The following is a 20,166-nucleotide window of genomic DNA, read 5'->3' on the forward strand; positions in this document are numbered from 1 at the left end:
CCATTTTTATTTTCATGCATCTCCACAGCAGTGTGCCAAATTTGTGTAATATTAAATAAGATTCCAACAAAATATTCTGAACATGGTTGCTTTAATGTAATAAGATGGAAAATATTCATTGGGTATGAATGTAACTGACTTGACAAACGTCCTTAAAAAAATACGAAAGTGTCAGGTCATGCGTTTTTATTTACCTTTAGTATTTATATGTCCCTGTCAATTCGCGGGTTAAATGTAAAAAAACTATTCAACAAATTGTAGTAAAAACTTGTGAATTTGAACTTTTTGTGTACAGCCTTCTGCCACTAGGCGGCAGCAGCGCAGGATCTCTTCTGTTCTCGGCCGCTACTTGATGACGTCACATCCCTGAACGTTTCTCCTACACACAACGGCGGCCTGTGTTTTCACTCGATCGCTATAATTTTTCTCTTCAGTGGAGGATTTCTCTCTACTGGTTGCCACCACGATGAAACTAGTCAGGTAAGGGGCGACAAGGGGTTGCCGTTTAACGCGTGCGGGGATATGAGATGAGAAAGTCGAGCCGATGGAGACGGATGGGTGAAGATTAGAAGCGAATTGATCGCGAAGAGGCGGGAAGAACTTCCTAATGAATGGAGGCTGAGCGTTGTTTCAAATGAAATGTTCCAATGACTATGCACGGTCTACTAGTTGTGCTGCCGTTATAATACCCGAAAATTGGTTGTACGCTGGTTTTAATGCTTTACCCTAGTCTCAGTGTACGTTAGCATTGACCTGCTAAATAAAGTTGTCTTTCCATTTCCCGTGATTTATTGCTTTTGAATAAATACTGTAGTTTATTTCGGGTTTTTCTTTGTTTAGATGTTAAATAAATTGCTTGTCGGTGTTTATTTCGAGTTTTGTGATGCTAAAAACTCAACATGCAGAAACTAATAATACAGGCTAACGAGCTAATGCTAGGCTCAATAACAACAGTCCAAGTATCGCAGATGTATTAACACGTTGTGCCCAGATATCGTTTTAATCCACCTACAACGCTGTCCACAGGTTTTTGATGAAGCTCAGCCATGAGACCGTCACCATCGAACTAAAAAATGGCACCCAGGTTCACGGCACCATCACAGGTAAGAGAATAGAAGTAATCTGTAATGTCCTTCAGTTTACCAGCATGAAGATGTATTAAAAAAAGTTAAAAATATAAAAGCAGAACCAAGAATAACACACGATACAGTTAGTGCAAATTTGCAGCATAAAAACTGAAGTTTTTTAAAATGGCATACTCGGATTCAGAGAAACTTGCAAATGAGAGGCAAGTGTGAGTAGAGCACCCTTCTGTCAGTGACAGAAGGGTTTTTTTAATTTATTTTTATCAAACATGATTGAGGGCAAACACTAAAAACTTCTAGAAGATAATGTTTTCAGGTCTGCTTTTAAACAGCTTCTAACAGCACCAGCCGTACTAATATTTAGATGAAGACTTCTGCAACTTTCATCACAGGGAAATGTTTTTTCAGTCTGGATCAAGAAAGACCACTGTGATTAAAAGTTACTTTGAGCCAATTTACTTGTCTTCATAGACCAAATCAGTGACAGATTTGGTCTATGAAATCTGTCACAAATCAGGGTTTTGTACTGAAATTTGTTGGGGGGGGTTTCAGCCTATTGAAATTAATGGACCTTACCAAGCTCCGCCCACAACCGACCCACGTGACCGCAAGTCTCACAAGCAAAGCCTCGCAGCGCATTGTTTCTATGTAAACATGACTCCATTAGTGCATAATTTCTACCGGATTTTCACGATATATCAGCTATTGCAATGGACAGAGGAACTAACAAGTCCATGTCATCATCTGGGAGGAGGTTACTGGTTTCTCAGTCACAAGCTGGTTGCAAACCTGAGGCCAGCAGGTGTCAGTCAGTCAGTTATGGTAGATATGAAACTTGGTTTGATGACCTCAATATGAGAAGCTACAGACTGATAAGAGGAACCAAAGAGCTCTGTTAAGGTAAAGAAGCCATTTGTTTGTTAACATTTTATGAATTATATTTGTTCTATTTGATGTTTGTTGTGAATGATGTATAGTCACAAACGAACAGGGTAATTAGTCCAACGTTTAGAAACTACAGCGGCTGTAATGAGCCACAGCAAAGGTAAACAAATGTAAAATAACCTGAATAGGTGATCAACTCAAAACCACTACTACCTTTTTACTCTCTCTCTCTCTCTCTTTGTAGTTTAAGTACACCTGTTACCGTGGCAACCGCCTGTGCCCCGCAGGACGAGCAAAGATTACGTTAAAAACAAAACATTCACTCCGTTACGATATCAAGTTTCCAGGCTTGATATTTATTTCTGGATTATTAATCAGCGCTTCCCTGAACACAGCGATGGTTGATTGACCAGCTGTACTTGGTGCTAGAGTGGCTAACACGAGTAACAGTTTAGTCCAAAGCCTTTTCTGCTAAAATAAAATCTTTAGTGTATATCAGATACAGTACACATTGCATATTGATCTGTTTAGCTAACGCAAGACTGTGTAGCAGACAGGCTTCAAGGTGTAGAAGTTGTATCAGTACTGCTATTATGCTGTACTTAGCTAACGAGAAGCGTGTGTTTGTGAGACGGCCACCCACGTGACCACGTAGAATGGGCATCAGCCAATGAAAAGCGGCCCCTCTGGTAAGGTCCATTGGCCTGAGGTATCAGCTTTACTCTGTCTGGATTTTTAAATATTACTATTATTCTGATAAAGTCGTAGAATCATGATTGCAGATACAGGTGTTGAGATATAATTCGGTTTAAAACCCTAAGCCTTTATGAATTCTCTCTGCAAGCCATAAACACTAAACTTTAGTAATTCAAAAGCATGCCCCTTTTTTCTGGTAATAGCTAATTCTTGAAAAAATTATTTATTTATTTATTTATTGCTCCAGGGCTTTTCTGCAGATCTGGTTAGGTTTTGCTGAATATGAAATGTTTCAAATACAATAACCTCTGAATTGAGTGCCTCTGAAATTAGTGCTTTTTCAGACGGGTGCACAGAACTGCTTTGTTTCCTTTTAAGTCAGATTGTTAAAAGCAGTTTTGTCCTGACTTTTATTATTAGGAAGCATTTCCAGTGAAGCTCTTTGCGTTTCAGGTGGTGAATGAGTGATTGTTGTTCTGTCTTTAGGCGTTGATGTGAGCATGAACACCCACCTGAAGGCGGTGAAGATGACCCTGAAGAACAGGGAGCCCACCCAGCTGGAGTCGCTGAGCATCCGAGGCAACAACATCCGCTACTTCATCCTGCCGGACAGCCTGCCTCTGGACACCTTGCTGGTGGACATCGAGCCCAAGATCAAATCCAAGAAGAGAGAAGCAGGTGAGAACGTTAAAACGACCGACACAATGTCTGCTCTGAGCCTTTGGTTAAAAGCTTCTTCAAAGAAGCTCTTTTAAGTTTTAATGTTACCGTTTTCTGAATGTCAAGGAAAATTTAAAGACCGTTGCTGCTAAGTCCAAAGCAGCTTCTTCTTTGAGTTTTTAGTTTCTGGTTAAGAGGAACTTTCCTGAGGCGATAACAAAGACAGGAATGTTTACAGTTTTCACAACCACCCCTCCAGCAGAAAACTACAGTATTAGTGAGATTCAGAACAAACTTGGTCATTTGAAAAGTGAAGCTTTTAATTAGCTTAATAACATTTTAAGCTGTTATTTGTATTTTAAATGCAATAAGATCAAGAAGAAAGCTTGCAATAACGCTTAATTTTTCCTCCTGATCAACTTTAACTTCAATTTTTTTTTCCACATTAAATGAATTTTAAATCTATTAACCACAATATTTCTGATGCATGGTGTGTGTAAAATTGTAAATGGTGTCTGATTTTTGTGTAAGTATTGTTCTGAAACACTTTTTAGCATCAATAGAGGGCGTTAAACAGATCCCTCAGAACTTTAAATAATTGTGTTTGTGTATTATTTGTTTTGTTCTCTCAATCTTTGAATTTTTTTATATATCTTATATACCTCCTGTTTCTGCATGTGAGTCGTAGTAAAGAGAGTTGGAACATTTTCTAAAGTCTGCTTTGTAATTTCAAGCACCAAAAGTGCCACACACAAAAAAAAAAAACCATTTATATGCAACATATTTTAAAATATTAAATATGTGTTTGAACGGATGAACTTAAAATAGTTTAAGTGTTTGTGATTAAATAATTCAATGCAGACATCCCTTATGTTCAGCTTTGTTTCAATATTTATTACTGTTTGGTTCCTTTCATGCAGCCTATTGTGAAATGTTTTCCAGCCTGTCAAATAATTTTTTGACAGTAGTAGCAATTTTATATATATATATATATATATATATATATATATATATATATATATATCGGTTATTTCATGATTTATTTTAGATTTTGCTACGTTTTGGCCTAATCTTCAATGTGTTATTGGGTTTAAATGTTGCTATGATTATGTTTTGGACTGATTGTAAATAATTTCTTTACTCCATTCTCGCTCCATTTCCTTCTGGTAATGTTTAAATGTGTTCATGTGTCTCCTCAGTGGCGGGACGCGGACGAGGCAGAGGACGTGGACGTGGCAGAGGACGGGGACGAGGGCGAGGTGGACCAAGGAGATGATTCTTTGGTCTTCCAGTTTATTCTCATCACCTCACTGTTTGTACAGGATGTTTTTTCTCTTCCTTTCGTTTAGAGGAAACGATTTGTGAATTTCAGTGTGCTTCTCTTTCTTTTTTTTGTACATTAAGACCATAAAAAAAGTCAAAGCTTCTGTTTTTCTTTTTCAAAACAATGTTTAATAAAGTGTTTTTGCACTAAACAAGAATTAGCTCCTTCTTTTGCTTGCACTGACAATTAGGAGAGACTTATTAAAATTGTAAAATTAAATGTGATTAAGCAAGTCATTAATACACTTAATGTTTTACTAATAAACTAAGTATTCTTTTAAGTATATTTAAGACATGCTCAGTGGTAAAAAAAAAAAAAAATTAGTAAACATTTTCTACATTCTCTAACTGGTCTAATTGAATAAAGTCAGAGCATCAGTTAACCTCAAATATTAAAATATATTTTCTAAATGTCTGGATATTTTAAAAATTTACACCTGCACTGAGGTAAATGATTGTTAAATGTATGAGGTCAGTTTCATGAAATCATGTAGATGCAAAACCACAAAATAGAAGGTGGCGGTAATGCACCTAAAAGTTGTTTGCCAACCGCTATATAAAGAAGAAGAAGAAGACAGCCCGAGTTACCGGAAGCCGATAGGAAACTCATTACGATGTGTGTGTCGTATAGTTTCCACCTATTTTTACTAATTGCTATATGTTTTCTAGAAATGTCCGGTACCAGCGACGGTAATTTTATGTACTTTGCGTTTGGAAGCAACTTATTGAAGGAAAGACTGCAGCTAAAGAATCCATCGGCTACTTTCGTCTCTACAGGTCGACTAAAGGTTTGTACATTGAAATTAGTCAATTTTACAGCGTCAATCTTTTGCTCTTCGTGTTGCATTTACGACAGACTACAATTATGTAGGATTTCATATATGATTTATACAGTAAACCATTATTTATGTCATTTTATTGTCCTATTGTGGCTAGTGTCATGCTAACTGAAAATATGGTACCTCTGTCCCAAGTTGAACATGACCGCAGCATTTTTTGTTTTGGGTGACATGACAGCTAGCCCTGTCTGGCTACTAGTTTTTACACTTGCTTCCCCATCTAATAGACATACTAAAATCTGGTTGACGCATTTAATTTCGGAACACATCAGGCAGCGAAGATAAACTAAGACGAACCGCTGCTCTTCATCTGCTTTTCATAAAAGTAGCTGAAGTCAGTAGTGGAATCGGAACCAGCGTGAACGCATGGAGCTGAAGTTGGTTTCCGATTGCAGCTCCCTAATAGCAAAATGGCTATTCCACCTAATTTTTCACTAACTTCAGCACTTTTGATTAGAAATAGACCTTATAGTATGTCTCTATTTCGCACAACGAAATTAAAGATCCAAATAAACATGTTCTTGTGGAACAGGTTGTAGTGGAACAGCTGGAGCAGTTCTAGTGGGTTCTAGATGCATAAAAAGGGCTGCGATCGCCTTTTATTGAAGTTTCATAAATCACACAGTTGTTTTTAAATTCTCCGCTATTAGATGAGAATAATCTAGTCCAGGTTTGAAGAGTCAAGGTGTTGTAGGTGATCTACTAGAGTAGATAAAAGATGCCGAAAGCAGTGGAAAACCGATGTGGAATCGCCCTGAAGACATTTCCTGAATAGAAGCCTCAGTCGGGAACCAACTTCAGTTTCAGCACTTTATTAAAGGCTCATTTCGCAGCATTTTTGACTCTGAACTGCATTGGTCAAGTGTTTTAATTCACTTGACCATTTCAAGTGGAATAAAACACTTGAAATGGTAAAACTTAACTGAGATTTTTGTATAAATTACTCATTTGACAAAACGCTGGTTTATGAGTGTTAAAAAACACAAATAATTTCTTTAAAAAATATATTTTTTGACTAAAGCTATCTTACTCAAGGCCCTGCTTGGAAAATTACCCAGAGATCTCAAGTCTGAACAGAAGTATTTAACTCTAATCACAGATTGCATGAAACATATTTTGTGGTTTGTAAAGCCTTCATTAATTGCCCAAAACTAAAAAAAAAAAAAAAACAATTTTAAAGTTTTATTTGTGGGGTCTGACCATACTACTTTCTACATTCTAGTGTAAATCCCAGGCTGGGATTCAAATTAAATTTCCTGTCAGACAGGGGAGACCTGTACGAAAATAATTATATGAAACATTCTAGAAAACAGTTTTTTAATTTTTGAAAAGTCAAACCAGTTTTGCATCTTTTGGTTGTGTATTTCCACAGGACTACAAGCTGAACTTTGGCCTGTGGGAGGAGCATGTGGAAAACTCGTGGCACGGCGGAGTGGCCACCATCGAGTCCTGTCAGGGCGATGAGGTGTGGGGTGTAGTCTGGACTTTGAGCAACGAAAACCTCCCAACCTTGGACAAGTGAGAGGCACAAATGCACATCTGGTTAAAAGTTGATCAATAAATTGGTTCCGTTTAAAGAGAAATATGTTTTTTTTTTTTTCTATTCATGCGCCTTTGAAGACAGGAAGGTGTGAGCCATGGAGAGTACTCCCCGCTGGAGGTCTCTGTTGAGACGGATGAGGGCGTGATCCAATGCAGGACGTACCAGATGAACAATTTTCACGCCAGTCCTCCGTCTCCGCAGTACAAACAGGTGTCCTGAGAACTTAACTTTTTTTTTGTTTTTTATTTAATCAAGAGTTTTCAAGTGAGAAACACCTAAAAACAGGAGTTGCCCACCCCCGATTTAGAACATCCCAAAATATATCAGTAAAACCTAGAAGTTTGGATGTGTAATATGTCAAAACCGTGAAAATACGTTGTTCTGGGCGTGCGGTGGTGACGTAGGGGATGGTGCGTTTGGAGGCCTTGAGTCCTCAACGCGGCCGTCGCGGGTTCGATTCCTGGACCCGGCGACATTTACCGCATGTCTTCCCCCATTTCCTATCAGCCTACTTTCAAATAAGGGACACTAGAGCCCACAAAAGACCCCCTGGTGGGGGGGGTGGGTGGGGGGGGGGGGGGGGAAAGAAAACACGTTCTTTTGAGAAATCATTCCTAAAACTGTGATAATTCGTTCATTATTTTTCCAAGTTTCTCGTTTTGGTTTGTGCGTAAATGTTGTTGGTTTCTCCACATTGAAGGTGGTGTGCCTGGGAGCAGAGCAGAACGGACTTCCAAAGGAATACCTGAAGAGGCTGGAGGCCATTCAGACCAACAACTACTCTGGCCCCTCAATCCTGGATCAAATTAGAGCCGTTACGCAGCTACCTGGAATTCAGTGAACAAAAACACATTAATGAGGTTTTTAGAACATTTAAGCCTCATCATCCATTTAGGCTTTCAACTGGCTACTGTATTCCTTTTATTGTGTTAGGTGGAATAGTAGTTACATCTAGACCTGAAGGTTAATCTGTGTTTTAATAGTTGATTAGATTTACCTCCTGCTGTCATAATATTGTAAGCATCCAATCACAAGATAGTTGGTGTGGCCCAGCATACAGCCTGATGAATAGTAAAGTTAAACACATTTAATTGACAAGAGTCTTATTACACTGCCAATAACACATGACTTCTGCAAATACTCTAACATGAACATATTTTATTAAATAAACAAAAGTGAATCATTTGTTTAAAAAGAAACCACTTTATTTTTCTTATTTCTTTTTGCTGTTGTTTTTTTTTTTTTTTACACCACAGTGGCCTTGGACAGAATGTTTTACTTTTATATCTAACCCAACACTTTTCATACTCTAGTAGTTATAGAAAATACTAATACAAAAAGAAGCAGCCAGGGAAACAAAACCAATGCACAGGATTATTCAGCAATGTGTGTGAGTTTAGTTTAGTCTTTGCTCCAGTCCATGCCGACGTGTGGACCTCACAATGGCACAAATTTAAGTTATTCTGACAGAATACGAGAATCCAACTTAAGGCTAAAACAAAAGTCAACTGTGAATTTTGGAGGGAAGAGAGGAACATTCTGAGGAGAATTTGGTCTGTGAAAAACGATGAAAGTACAAAAGCAGCGGTGGTCACACAACATAAAAGGTCAAACTCAGAAGGCAAGGTCTAATATAATTAAAAAAAATACATAAACTGAACCAAAGTAAGTTAGAAATATTTGAGTGAGTGGTCTTAAATAAAGGATATAAAAGGCAGCTGAGAACTTGGGTTTGTGGTAAATGTTGAATCCAGGGAGATGTTGTTCATTATCTCAGTATCGTGTTTTAGAAAGGCCTCAACCTGTCACTGGATCTGAGTGGAAATCAGAAGGAGGAGCACTGATGACATACCGAGGTGGACCAAAGCACTATTAGTGAGGGCTACATCAACAAACCGCCCTCTGTTTCAGGATAACTTAGATATTATGAAATTAGATTATGACTCAACAGAAACGTCATTGGGAATTAGCTGTTTCTGTTTTGAATTTAAACCGTTACTTGATTTGCTTATTTTTGGTCCATATCTCAAATATCTCGGCTCATTCCATCGGCTCCTGCTCCGTCTCTGCGTCGCCTACATCCATCGGTTCTAGTTCCTCCTCCACAGCCTTCGCCCCTTCTACAGTCGTCGTCGGTTCCTGCTCCGCCGCTTTTTCAGTCGTTTCCGGTTCTTCAGATTCCTGGTCCGACTCCACGATGTCGGCCGGCGCCTCTGGCTCTGGGATCAGTAGCTTGTGCTTCACTTTACTCAGCTCGCTCATGTTAAAGCCGAGTAAGATGGCGGCCGTGTTCCTCTTGAGGCTTTTCATGCACTTGCTGCGCTTCTTGCTGAAGTGGCCCGCCAGCTCTGCTTTGGTTATAGACAGCCTTCTGCACAACTCCTCTGTCTCCGGTTTGGTGGCGTAGGGGTTCGTGTTGAAGTACTTTGAGATAAACTCTCTGCGTTCGTCACTGCAGCGTCGCTCCACGGCGGTTGGCTCCAACACGAGCTTGACCGCAGGGTCGCTCAGGGTCTCTGGCTCTGGTGGGGATTCCTGCTTCTCCTGCAACTCCTTCTCCCGCTGCCGTTTCTCCTGCTCTTTCCTCTTGCGCACGGCGGCCTTCTCTTCTCGCTCTCGCCTGTTGGCCTCCATGGCCTCCTTCAAAGCTGCCTCAAGCTTCCTCTTCAGCTGCCGCTCTGCCTCAGTTTCTGGGGGATCCGCAGGGGCTGGAGCTCGGATCACACGAGCTGGGGCTATGGCCCGTGTCATCGTCATTCCCTGCGGCACTTGGAGGAAGTAAAGTCCAGACTGCTGACTGACCTGCGGAGCTGGCTTTAGTTGTGGTTGATGCTGCAGCACAGCTGTGGGAGCCGTGGGCTTAGGAATCGGTGGTGGTGGCGGCAGTGGAGGTGGTTTTGGAGAACAGCGACACCGCTGGATATGGAGCATCACAGCCTGCTGAGTGACTTTTCCTGTGTACACACCATTGCAGTATATGCACTTGAACGCCTCAGTTTTCAAGATGGCATGAATGGTTGGCGCCACAAAGTGCTTCTGTTTCAAGTGCAGGACATGATCAGACTGATTCTGAAACCTCTCGTTACAGAAGGGACAGTAGGCGCTATGGATTTTCATGGGTGCGGGGCAAACGTCTTGTGGGCTGCTGGCCTGCAACTTGAAGTAAATTAGGTCAAGAGAACTTGTGACTAGAGCGAGGTTGACCTCTGCTTCTCCCAGGATGTCTTTTGGTGCGGTGGTGTTCACGTCGAAATGAGGGAAGATAATGGCACCGTTACCTTTGGAGTAGATCCTGTACTTCTGCCTAAGAAAGTCACAATACACCTTGCTGGCTGGACTGTGCAGCTTTACATGGTCTACAAGCTGTTTGACTGAAAAGAACAAAGCTGAGCAGTACAAACAATTGAGCCCATGCAACAAGTGTTGGAAGACGACCCGCTCCGTTAGCAAAATTTTGCATGTGAGACATTTGACGGTCTTGTCGGGCATTTTCTTCAGGAATGCTGCTCGGGCGGCAACGCTTTCTGACTTGGAAGCGGTAGATTTGGTCTGGTGGGCGGCCTCCATGTGCATATCGAAGACGTTTGAAGGGAAAAGTTCATTGCAGAGGGGGCAGGTGATCCACCTCTTGGTCTGTGGCGTGGAGTTACTCAATTGTTCAACAGGCTTGAGAGGCGTGGATGTTTTCTGAGAGACGAGTGGCGCGAACGTATACGTGGGCATGCCATTCACCCTGTTGCCGGTGGGGATAAGGTGACTCAGCAGGGACTGTGAAGTGAGCATGGTTCCTTGTAGGGGAGTGTGGTTTGCTTGTGAGGTTTGTGCAGCCACAACAGGCTTAGGAGCAACTCCAGCAGCCAGATTGGTTTGAGGTCCTGGTGGAAGAACCACTTGCTGCCCTTGGGGTTGAACCTGTTGTGGTTGAGCTATAGGAGAAGGTAAGGTTACGGGTGTCTGCTTCAGGGACACATTGGACACTGTGGGAAACTGGACTACGGACGACCCTTGGGGCAGAGCGCTACGGAGGGCTATCGTCGCACCAGGCTGGAGCAAACCTTTAGCTTCTGCGCTAGCAAGCTGCACTAGTGCCGATGCTTGTGGAGGGAGAAAAGCTTGGTTGGTTCCAGGAGTACAGATCAGAGTTGCACTGTTCGTGTTGCCTTGCAGCTGCTGCACCGCTACAACAGTCCCAGCAGGTTGGCCATTACTGGGTAAAACCAGCTGGTTACTGGGAAATATCTGAGGCGCCTGTGGTTTGGGAGCAATATTTGGGAATGTGACCAACAAACCATTTCCATTAGAAGTTGGTTTAACAGTGTAGTTCTTGTTTTCCGTAATGACACTCTGCACCTGTATGGTGACTGTATAGTGTGCTGGTTCCACCAGCATATGGTGCAACATTTGGTCTAGAGTTCCAGTGTTTACCTTGCACACCTTGCAGCAGTAGATCTTTACTGCTGTAGTCCCCTGCTGGTGCAATCTGTAACCAATGTATTGATCTGCCAGGTGATCCAGGTGCTTGAGAATGATGTGCTTCTTTATTGCGAAGATAGAAGAGGTTGGGAATCCACACCTTCGACATTGATACCTCTCAGCAGAGCGATGGGTGAACCCACTCTCCTTCTGCGGCTGGATGTTTGGGACGGGCAGTTTGGCGTGGAAGAAGAGCATGTGCTTCTTGACGATCTTGGGGTGAGCGATAAAGAGGCATTGAGAGCAGGGTGCCAGTGCGCAGTACGACTGAACGTATGCATGGCAGCGAGAGACGTGGCTTCTGAAGTTGTAGAGGTTTTGTGAAGAGTACTTGCAGAGGGTGCAGCACAGAGATCGAGACCGATACGGCCACTGGACAGAGGAGGGAAACAAATGAAAAGGTAAAGGTAAAGATTTAAAATAATTTTCTTCCAAATGCTAAATTTGTTAAATTAGCAGGCCTAAAATATCCTTATATTCTGATTTGTATGCATTTGAGCAGACAAGGAGGATAAAGTAAAGTCTTATTGTGTGAATAAGAAGAAGGTTGTTTATTTAGTGTTATATACAAGTATATTTGAAAGTTGAAAGGATAACATTTGCTGAAATGAACCTCAATAGAATGACTGAAAGAACTTTTTGATGACATCCTAATTTAATATGACAAGTTTCAAGTATGTTTAAAATTCGTTTTGAACAAAGCAATTAGATAATTTTAGATTTTAGTTTTAGATTTGTACATTATACTTTTTGTTGTTCAATCCAGACCTAAATTGTGCCTACAGAGCAGCGATACACGACAAACACATTTAGGAGAAAAAAAAAGTAAGATGAAAATAAAACAAAAGCACTATAGTAAAACAAGATTTTATTATTTTGGATTTTGAAGAAAGTTCACCTTCTTCTGCTGTCGGACACTGAATCCCTCTGTGATATCAACCCATTCTGTTTCCTGAAAGGCTTCTTCTCTCTCCTCTTCTTCATCGGGATTTTTCTCATCTGGCTTTTCATTCAGATCCTGCACATAACAAACAAAATCATAATAGAAAACATCCCTTCAGGGAATGTTAAAACTACATCCTTTTTATCCTGAAGATCATAACTTTCCCAAGAGTTCTCACAACCTCTGAGCCAAATCTACAGAATAAAAGGTTGCTTTCCTAGTTAGATCAGCTCTGTTCTGACTTCTCCCGGTGGTACGTGGTGGTAAGTCAAGATAAGTTGCTGCACTGATTAAATAATTCTGTTTCTCCAACTTACCCATGAAACAGCTCCACCCACAGACAAGATTCGCACATAACCTGCTTATATTTCCAGATTTATCAGCCAAATTTCTGGCTATAGTGGGCAGCATTTAAATGAATAACCTGTAAAACAGGCTGTGAAGGAGGAAACAAAGGATGGCTGGAAAGATTAGTGGATGAATGGATCGACAGATGACTGGATGGTCAAAAATGTTTCATTTTTATTTTTCCATACTTATTAAAACTTAAACAGTGGTTAAAACAGATAATTAAGGTTTAGTTTTATCTGTTCACAAAAAGAAAACATTTTTTCACGTCTTTTAAAAGGACACTAATAAGTTGGAGTCAGTGTGACATTATTAGTATTAACAAGACAGTCTGCAAAGCAAAGAAATCAGGGGACTGCCTATAGAAACACTCAGTTTTATTTTTCTCTTTCCTTGGTTTCATAATCCAACTTGCATAGCAACAGCTTATCTGAGTGGTGATGGTATTTTTCCTCATTTTTTTTTTATTTGGCTGTTCTTGAATCATTTGTGATAAAAGGTACATTTTACTGGACACGGGTAGCTAATATGGCAAGAACAGATGTTAATAAGTTGCTCGGCACAAATGCCTTGCCATGTTTTACTGACAGTTATTACATACTGCCCAACCCTGGTAATGAATGACCCAATTTCATCAAACTGCATAGAAATCAAGTCATTGCAGATGAAAAAAAACCCCGCATTTAATTATAAATGATGCTGCAAGTTATCAATAATAGACACTGTGTGGACCTCAATGAAATAAGAACATTTTCCTTTGTGTTTGACCAGACTGATCTAAAGTGTACGGCTCATATAAAAAGTATTTGCCTCCTTATAGTACTTTTTTTTTCTGGTTTTGCTAATATTTTGGTCACACTTCAATGTGATTTTTTTTTTTTCTGGGCATAATCAGGTCTGATTACAGATGTCCTGATCTAAAAAAAAAAAAAAAATAGAATCAGAAGAGAAGCTGCAGTCATCCATCACTTATATCTGAAGTTCTGGTACCCAGGAGAACCACAGCGAGAGTCTTGATCTACAAATCCAGAAAATGAGCTTCACTGGTACTGCAACCCAACCAAGTTACTTAAAGAGTAAATAGAAAATGTATGCAAGTAGTCACAAAGAACCAGCACATCATCAATATCCCTTCAGGTCTCACTTTCTGAGTTAAGGCAAGTATTCATGACACAACAGTAGAAAAAATAGGTAATTAGTAATAAGAGCACTTCTCAGCTTGTAAAAAAATAAAACCCAAGCCAATAAAGTTCACTTTTAACCCCTTAACCCGCACCGGAACGCCCACGTGCCGTTTTTCCATTGTATTTTACGGGGTGAGTGATAAGGGCTTAAACTCTGCTGGAGTCCATTATGATGCTTTTGTTGTCAAACTGTTTTATTGAGAAATCAGACATGAGAATTACAACCTCAACAATACATGTTTGTTCTCTTTTTTTATGTGAACATAAAACATAAAGACAATACAAAATTAAAACAAAACAAAAGTGACATAAATAAGGACATTCTCAAGACCCAATCACCTCCCCCAACCCACCCTCCTCCCCTTTTCCTGGGATTTACATCTGATCACACCGATAATCAAAACAAATCATCTTCAAATAGGGTTATTAATATATTGCTGAAGGGGTTGCCAAGTTCTGTTGAATCGCTTTAAGTTATTTGCTAATGAGCATTATGATGCTTTTGTATGGCAGCCTAGAGCGTACCCCTTTTGATTGACACCGCATTCGACCAATAATGTTATGAAATGGCTTTTTTCCAAGCCAATACTATCCAGAGAGCGACTTGAGTTCATTTTGACATGCCTGTATTCTTTCTGGAATATTTCTGACTGGTCAACTCGGAAACTAAATCTAAAGCCACCAATGCGTGGCCAACAAGCGTCCTGTCATAAGGACATAAGGCATTTTGGGGTTTGTTTTGACATTAGTCCCCCAGCTGCATGCGTAACCATGCGTAATGTGTGCACCTTTGCTGCGTCAAAGTCAGGCTCTGTGCGCCCTCATGCGTAACGATGTTTACTGGACTTTTTCTCACCAACGGAGAGCCACGTTGTCAGAACGTGTCAAAACTGGACGTAATTCTTCAGCAGAACTTCACAACTCATGGGAGTGGATGAATATGGCTGTATATGTCCTTCCTTTAAGCATAATCAAATCCTGCGAAATATTCAAAACTCAACAGCAGAAAGTCTGTTCTCACATCTTAGATGCTGGTTGCTGTTACTCATATGAGAAAGAAGTTGTACAGTTTCAAAGATGATGTCAATCAGAAGTTTAGTATTAATATATAGATATAAAAAAACACAAATTTCAAGAATGTAGAAAAGATGTTAAAATAATAAACTAATGCTGGCTCACTAAGGATGATTTCAGGACTTCTCTCATTCATTAAAAGATAATTCTGTTTGGATGATATTGATAACTAAATTGAAAAAGACCTTAAGGGAGAAATTTCATTATCTTTTAATAATTTTCACTGTTAGTAGCATGCACTTTGTAGCACAGTAAGTAGTTACAAGTTATGCAGGAAGCAGAGGAGGAAAATCACAATTGAAGAAAAATCACAATTAGAAATGACATTTACAGCCTCCTGATATATAAAACCTTTTGTAAGTTTTTGAACAATAACAATGAAACATACCTTCAGCCAGTTCTGACAGTCTTCGAGGCCGATCTCACTTAGGATGCTTTTCACTGCTTTACGAGCCTTTCGAATCTTTTCTACACTTCCTACTGGAAGCTGATACATGATTTACCGCAAACCTTAAAGAAAAACAAAAACAGAAAACAGTGGCACAGTTAAGACAATGTAAAACAAGTTAAAACACCCAGATTGACTGGCCTGATTTTGTGCACATGCAGACCAACGGTGGGGATATATAGGATTTGATTAAAAAAGTGTTGGCACCGCCAAAGTAGTCTCAGAGGACATAAATTGTGGCCTCATTTGTGGTGGTGCAGGGAGTGAACATCTGAAAGAAGGTCATCATACATTAATCCTAAATTGACTGAATTTAGGATTAATGTGTTCTAATCATAAAGCCCATTTAAAACACAATATATTAGCCACATTCACCAACTCGGGGTTAAGTGTCTTGGCCAGGAGCATATACACATGTAGCAAGAGGAGGCTGCAATCAAACCCAACAATTTTGGATAGAAAGGCAACTACTTCTCCTACTATTACAACAGTGTAGAGCAGTGCTTCTCAATTCCAGTCCTCAGGACTGTAGAGTCACTCCTGTAGAGTCAGTAGACATATTAGACAACGTCCAGACAGGCCAGGGTATGTAAAGCTCTAAGACAAACAGTGTTCTAGACCTGAGGTGTTTAGTCCATTTAAAACAAACTCCATTTAATTTCCCCTCTTAGTCTGCTTGTGTAGAAGTGAAGGCAGCAATCAAACTAGGGTGTTTTTCAAAACAACCGTGCCAAGTCCACTTCCACCAAACGGTCCCGGTACAGTTTTCTATAGTGACAAGTTTTGGTTTGGTTAAGAGTTTCCCTAACCACCCGAAAAACTTACCAGTTACACTAATCAACTAATTTGGACCAAAGTAAACAAATTGCACATAAAAAAAAAAAGCCCAAAGTGGTCACACTGCACAAATGCAAGGCTTGTGAGGTGGACACTCTACAACAAAGTGAGAAATGATGTGTGTGCAGACTGACTCCAGCATTTCACCACTGCCGTGTTCACACACCCCAGATAGCAATAAATGTACGATTTAACCACACAGTATTTGAGTATGTAATGTTCTGTTAAAGGTGTCTAATGTGACGACATGCCCTACAAAATTCACTCATTCATTTAAGTAATTGTTGGATGCTCACTTCACTCTTTATGTCAACAATTAAACCCTCTGGTACTATTCCAGATGTGCCAGTTTATTGCCCAACAAACTATTTACAAACCTGTTAATTTATCTGCATGCGTATCCAATCAAGTCTAAACCAGAACATCCCTTATAGCTGCTTTGCTTTTGTAAAGTAAATTTGATAACAGGTGCATCTCAGTAATTCATCTCAAAAATGCTATAGAGTAATTGGACACAGTAAGATATTTCAGATGTTTATTGTTAGGACTCCTTAATTTATTTGGTGAGTTTGCAGTTGTGGTTCTGGGTTCAGTTGTTCTACGTTTTATTTAAGAAAAAGGAAAGAGTTGGACTAGTATGATTCTTCAGCAATGACCTTTGGTGGATTATGTTCCACATGTAGGATGTCTGACTATATGAATTATATAATTCAATTTTCTTCAAAAAAAAAGGCAAATGGTTATGGCTATGAATAGAAAGTTTGCCTATTGTGGTTTTCTCTGTACAGAATACTCTCTTCAAAGCCACAGACTTTTTTTTTTTATTACAGGTTGCCTTTGAACAACTGGTTTGTACACCAAGTAAAGAAAACAAGTATATGATTTGACTTGCCAAAAGAATATCTTTGAAGATGTATGCATCCAAGACATGCGCATAAAACAAATTCAGCATTTATTTTATCACGTTCTGGTAGACCAGCTGAAAACTGGTAAATATCGGAAGCGTAGTAGGCAGTTATTTTGGGATAATTAACCTGATGACGCTACATGTAGTGTCGAGAACAAGATATTGCAAAGTTTACATCTTCGCCAAAATAAAACTTGTAAAACCTTCTTGGTAAATAATATGGACCAAAACCTAATGCTAATACTTTCACAGTAATACGTCCTGGATTATCCCATCTACAGTTCAACAGCCCTGCTACTCCACGTCCTTTACTCTTGCTACTCCACTCAAAATCTCAGTCTGCTCTTATGGTTTGAAAGCCGTGCACAGACAGACAGTCGGGGATTTGATCCTGCAGCCACATCTCAGTGAAACATACAGAAAAATACTGAATTCTCAAAACTCAGCCTGGGTGCCTGGAAGTGCTTAAAGTTCATCAAATTTGTCGTTTGCATAAGATCTCACAAAGCTCCATTATTATTGAAGGAGAACTTCCTCGTTCTCTCTTTCTAATTCACTTCGTTTGAGATGTTAATCAGCTGCTCTAGGTGGCTAACAACAAAACCCCTACATTGTTTCTATGGTTACCCATCGTAAAACCTACGGATCCACAATATGGCGGGATTGACATCCGTAAAAGCCGATGTCAAGTAATTTCTTAACATATTGGCATCAGTCCGTGAAGTAGAACTGAGCTGAATTCAACGACTGATGTTTATTTCATCTTGTTGCCTTTTGTGAATGTGTTTCAGGTGGGGGAGGGGAAGGTGTTGCCCATGTGTCATTTGATCAGTCATGTGACAGAGATAGTGATGCAGCAAAGGATTGTGGGTTGTTTAACTATCTAAGAGAAGCAATGCAGAGATGTAGCCATTTTATTAATTTTTTTTACAGAGGTTCAAGAATGCAGAGAAATAAATACATACTTATTAATCGGTAAATATCAGTTATTGATCAGAACAGCTGTATTAATGATGGATATCAAAACTAGACCAAATTTCTATATTGATGCAACGCTAATAAAAACTGGCCAAAAGTAAATAGCCCAGCACCCTAAACCAGAGGGATTAATAATAACAACGTATTAATAGCTGGTCTTATAATAATATTCAAGTTTTCTGAGAAAACTTTTAAAAATCAGGGTACAGTCCATTTAAACCTAATTAATTTTAATATTTCCCACAATTAAAATATCCTACTACTGCGTCATTATTAAGTCTTTGGAATAATCAAGAAGATTAAATTAATAAATAAAATGTGAAACGGTAAATGAAAATATGTCTTTTATGGTTGGTTACATTTCTATTATAACATATAACAGTTATATGAGACAATAAGTTATATGTTTTTTTGTTTTTGTACACCAAATAATAATGACCTGTCCACTGGATTGGAACAGTTTATCTGACACATACAGCAATAAAGATAGCATCTTTTTTATTTTGAGGGATTCTTGCATTGTTGCATCTCTGGTGTGGTCCAACCGGATGTTATGTTTACCAAGTTTGTATATATGTGTGTATGTATACCAAGATACCTTGAATTACTCCACCATGCACTGTTGTGACTGTTGACTTGTTCAATCGTGCTGATTTAATGATTTAAAAAAGCATATTTAGATTTTTATAAACAAATATATTTTGTGTTGAAATAGGTTCAAAGAGGTATCAGAACTACCTGAATGCATTTTAGTGTCTCCCACACAAGGTTTTAAAGGCTTGTATCACTGGTATGGATCTCATCCTATCCCCATCTCTTTGTGAGTCCCACCTGGGCACTGTACTTCTCATTTTGTTGTATCACACTTAATGAATCATTGTGATGCCAGGATTCTGCCAATTACAAGACAAACAATAAACTGAGATGTTGTTTTTCACTTTAAAATGTTCCTTTAAATTGAATAATATGGTGCAGTATGAAAATCTGTAAAAATGCAAATGCAGACATGCATATAAAATATATCAAATTGCTAAAAACAGCATTTAAAAAGTTATATATAAATCACGAATATAGTAATAATAACGTAGTTAAACTGTTGCACAAAGATGTGTTTGTTTGTTTTTTTAAAGCACGTCATGGTTAATATGATTAGAAAAACATAATTGGCGTCCCACAGCTGTTTTGTTAGTATCTGAACACACCTAAATAGTTAGTTTTTTTTGCTATTCATGGCTACCTAAATCCAATCTCTTCCCCTCTGCATACATTCAGACTGTCTATCAGCCACATTGGAGTCAGGAACCAGAGGCTGGCAGTGGCAGCATGCTGACAGATAACACGCCAGGTCACAGAGCCGGTCACAGCGCGTCTTCCCACTCCAGCAACACACAGCCTCTCCTCGCACATATTTACCTCGGTGATATTTTCGACGCAGATTAACGTTAGTCGTCGCTGTGTCTCCTCTGGCGGAGCCACGGTGCTCCACTTCCACCGGCCCGCAGATGTGTGTCGGTGAACTGCGTCTGCTCCCAGCGCTGTTCACCCGCGCTCACCGGAGCAGCATCCCCTCCCCACGCACGCCGCGCTAAGGGGCTAAAGTTGAATGTGAACGGTGATAACGGCGCAAGGAATCCGAAGATAAGTTATTTTTGGTCTAGCTTTTGTCCCCTTTCTTCCTCCTGTTGAGGAAAAAAAAATGGCGCTCAAGTTCAGGATCTGACGTACGACTTCATTTGCATACAGCACAACCTGACCAATAGGAGACTTTACATTCTGCAAAACTGTATAACTTTTTACTCTGCCGCCTTTGCAGCCAGCATGGCCCCAAACAGTGCACATGGTGTGTTTCATAGTCTAGTTTCAGATTTTGTTGTCACATTAAATCTGCAAAGTGGACTTTTTCATTCTATGAGAAATAGCTAGCTAGGGGGCGTGGCCACCTG

The 20,166-nt window shown here is 39.7% G+C and overlaps 3 protein-coding genes across 3 annotated transcripts; 2 read left to right on the top strand and 1 right to left on the bottom strand.

Moving 5' to 3' along the window:
* The first annotated feature begins 329 nt into the window (after positions 1 to 329).
* snrpd1 (small nuclear ribonucleoprotein D1 polypeptide) lies at positions 330 to 4,792 on the top strand. The gene is made up of 4 exons (XM_044138493.1): positions 330 to 480; positions 1,027 to 1,103; positions 3,153 to 3,344; positions 4,526 to 4,792. Exons 1-4 carry the CDS (start codon positions 467 to 469, stop codon positions 4,600 to 4,602), a joined length of 360 nt encoding a protein of 119 aa, XP_043994428.1. The 5' UTR covers positions 330 to 466; the 3' UTR covers positions 4,603 to 4,792.
* Positions 4,793 to 5,192: 400 nt separating this feature from the next.
* ggcta (gamma-glutamylcyclotransferase a) lies at positions 5,193 to 8,247 on the top strand. The gene is made up of 4 exons (XM_044138490.1): positions 5,193 to 5,437; positions 6,861 to 7,006; positions 7,109 to 7,241; positions 7,732 to 8,247. Exons 1-4 carry the CDS (start codon positions 5,264 to 5,266, stop codon positions 7,870 to 7,872), a joined length of 594 nt encoding a protein of 197 aa, XP_043994425.1. The 5' UTR covers positions 5,193 to 5,263; the 3' UTR covers positions 7,873 to 8,247.
* Positions 8,215 to 19,962, bottom strand: adnp2b (ADNP homeobox 2b). Its single transcript, XM_044138489.1, has 4 exons — positions 19,637 to 19,962; positions 15,442 to 15,563; positions 12,403 to 12,522; positions 8,215 to 11,876 (listed from the first exon to the last, which is right to left on the bottom strand). The coding sequence occupies exons 2-4, from the start codon at positions 15,547 to 15,549 to the stop codon at positions 9,072 to 9,074; spliced, it is 3,033 nt and encodes a 1,010-aa protein (XP_043994424.1). The 5' UTR covers positions 15,550 to 15,563; positions 19,637 to 19,962; the 3' UTR covers positions 8,215 to 9,071.
* Positions 19,963 to 20,166: the final 204 nt, after the last annotated feature.

The sequence above is a fragment of the Gambusia affinis genome, linkage group LG14 (genome assembly GCF_019740435.1).
Source record: "Gambusia affinis linkage group LG14, SWU_Gaff_1.0, whole genome shotgun sequence".
NCBI lineage: Eukaryota > Metazoa > Chordata > Actinopteri > Cyprinodontiformes > Poeciliidae > Gambusia > Gambusia affinis.

Coding starts and splice junctions, on each gene's coding strand:
- snrpd1 (XM_044138493.1), top strand. Junction 1,104..3,152: donor GGTTCACGGCACCATCACAG/GTAAGAGAATAG, acceptor TTCTGTCTTTAG/GCGTTGATGTGAGCATGAAC. Junction 3,345..4,525: donor ATCCAAGAAGAGAGAAGCAG/GTGAGAACGTTA, acceptor GTGTCTCCTCAG/TGGCGGGACGCGGACGAGGC.
- ggcta (XM_044138490.1), top strand. CDS start 5,264: ATGTGTGTGTCGTATAGTTTCCACCTATTTTTACTAATTGCTATATGT. Junction 7,007..7,108: donor AACCTCCCAACCTTGGACAA/GTGAGAGGCACA, acceptor GCGCCTTTGAAG/ACAGGAAGGTGTGAGCCATG. Junction 7,242..7,731: donor CGTCTCCGCAGTACAAACAG/GTGTCCTGAGAA, acceptor TCCACATTGAAG/GTGGTGTGCCTGGGAGCAGA.
- adnp2b (XM_044138489.1), bottom strand. CDS start 15,549: ATGTATCAGCTTCCAGTAGGAAGTGTAGAAAAGATTCGAAAGGCTCGT. Junction 12,523..15,441: donor ACTGTCAGAACTGGCTGAAG/GTATGTTTCATT, acceptor TGTTATGTGCAG/GATCTGAATGAAAAGCCAGA. Junction 11,877..12,402: donor GTGTCCGACAGCAGAAGAAG/GTGAACTTTCTT, acceptor TCCTCTGTCCAG/TGGCCGTATCGGTCTCGATC.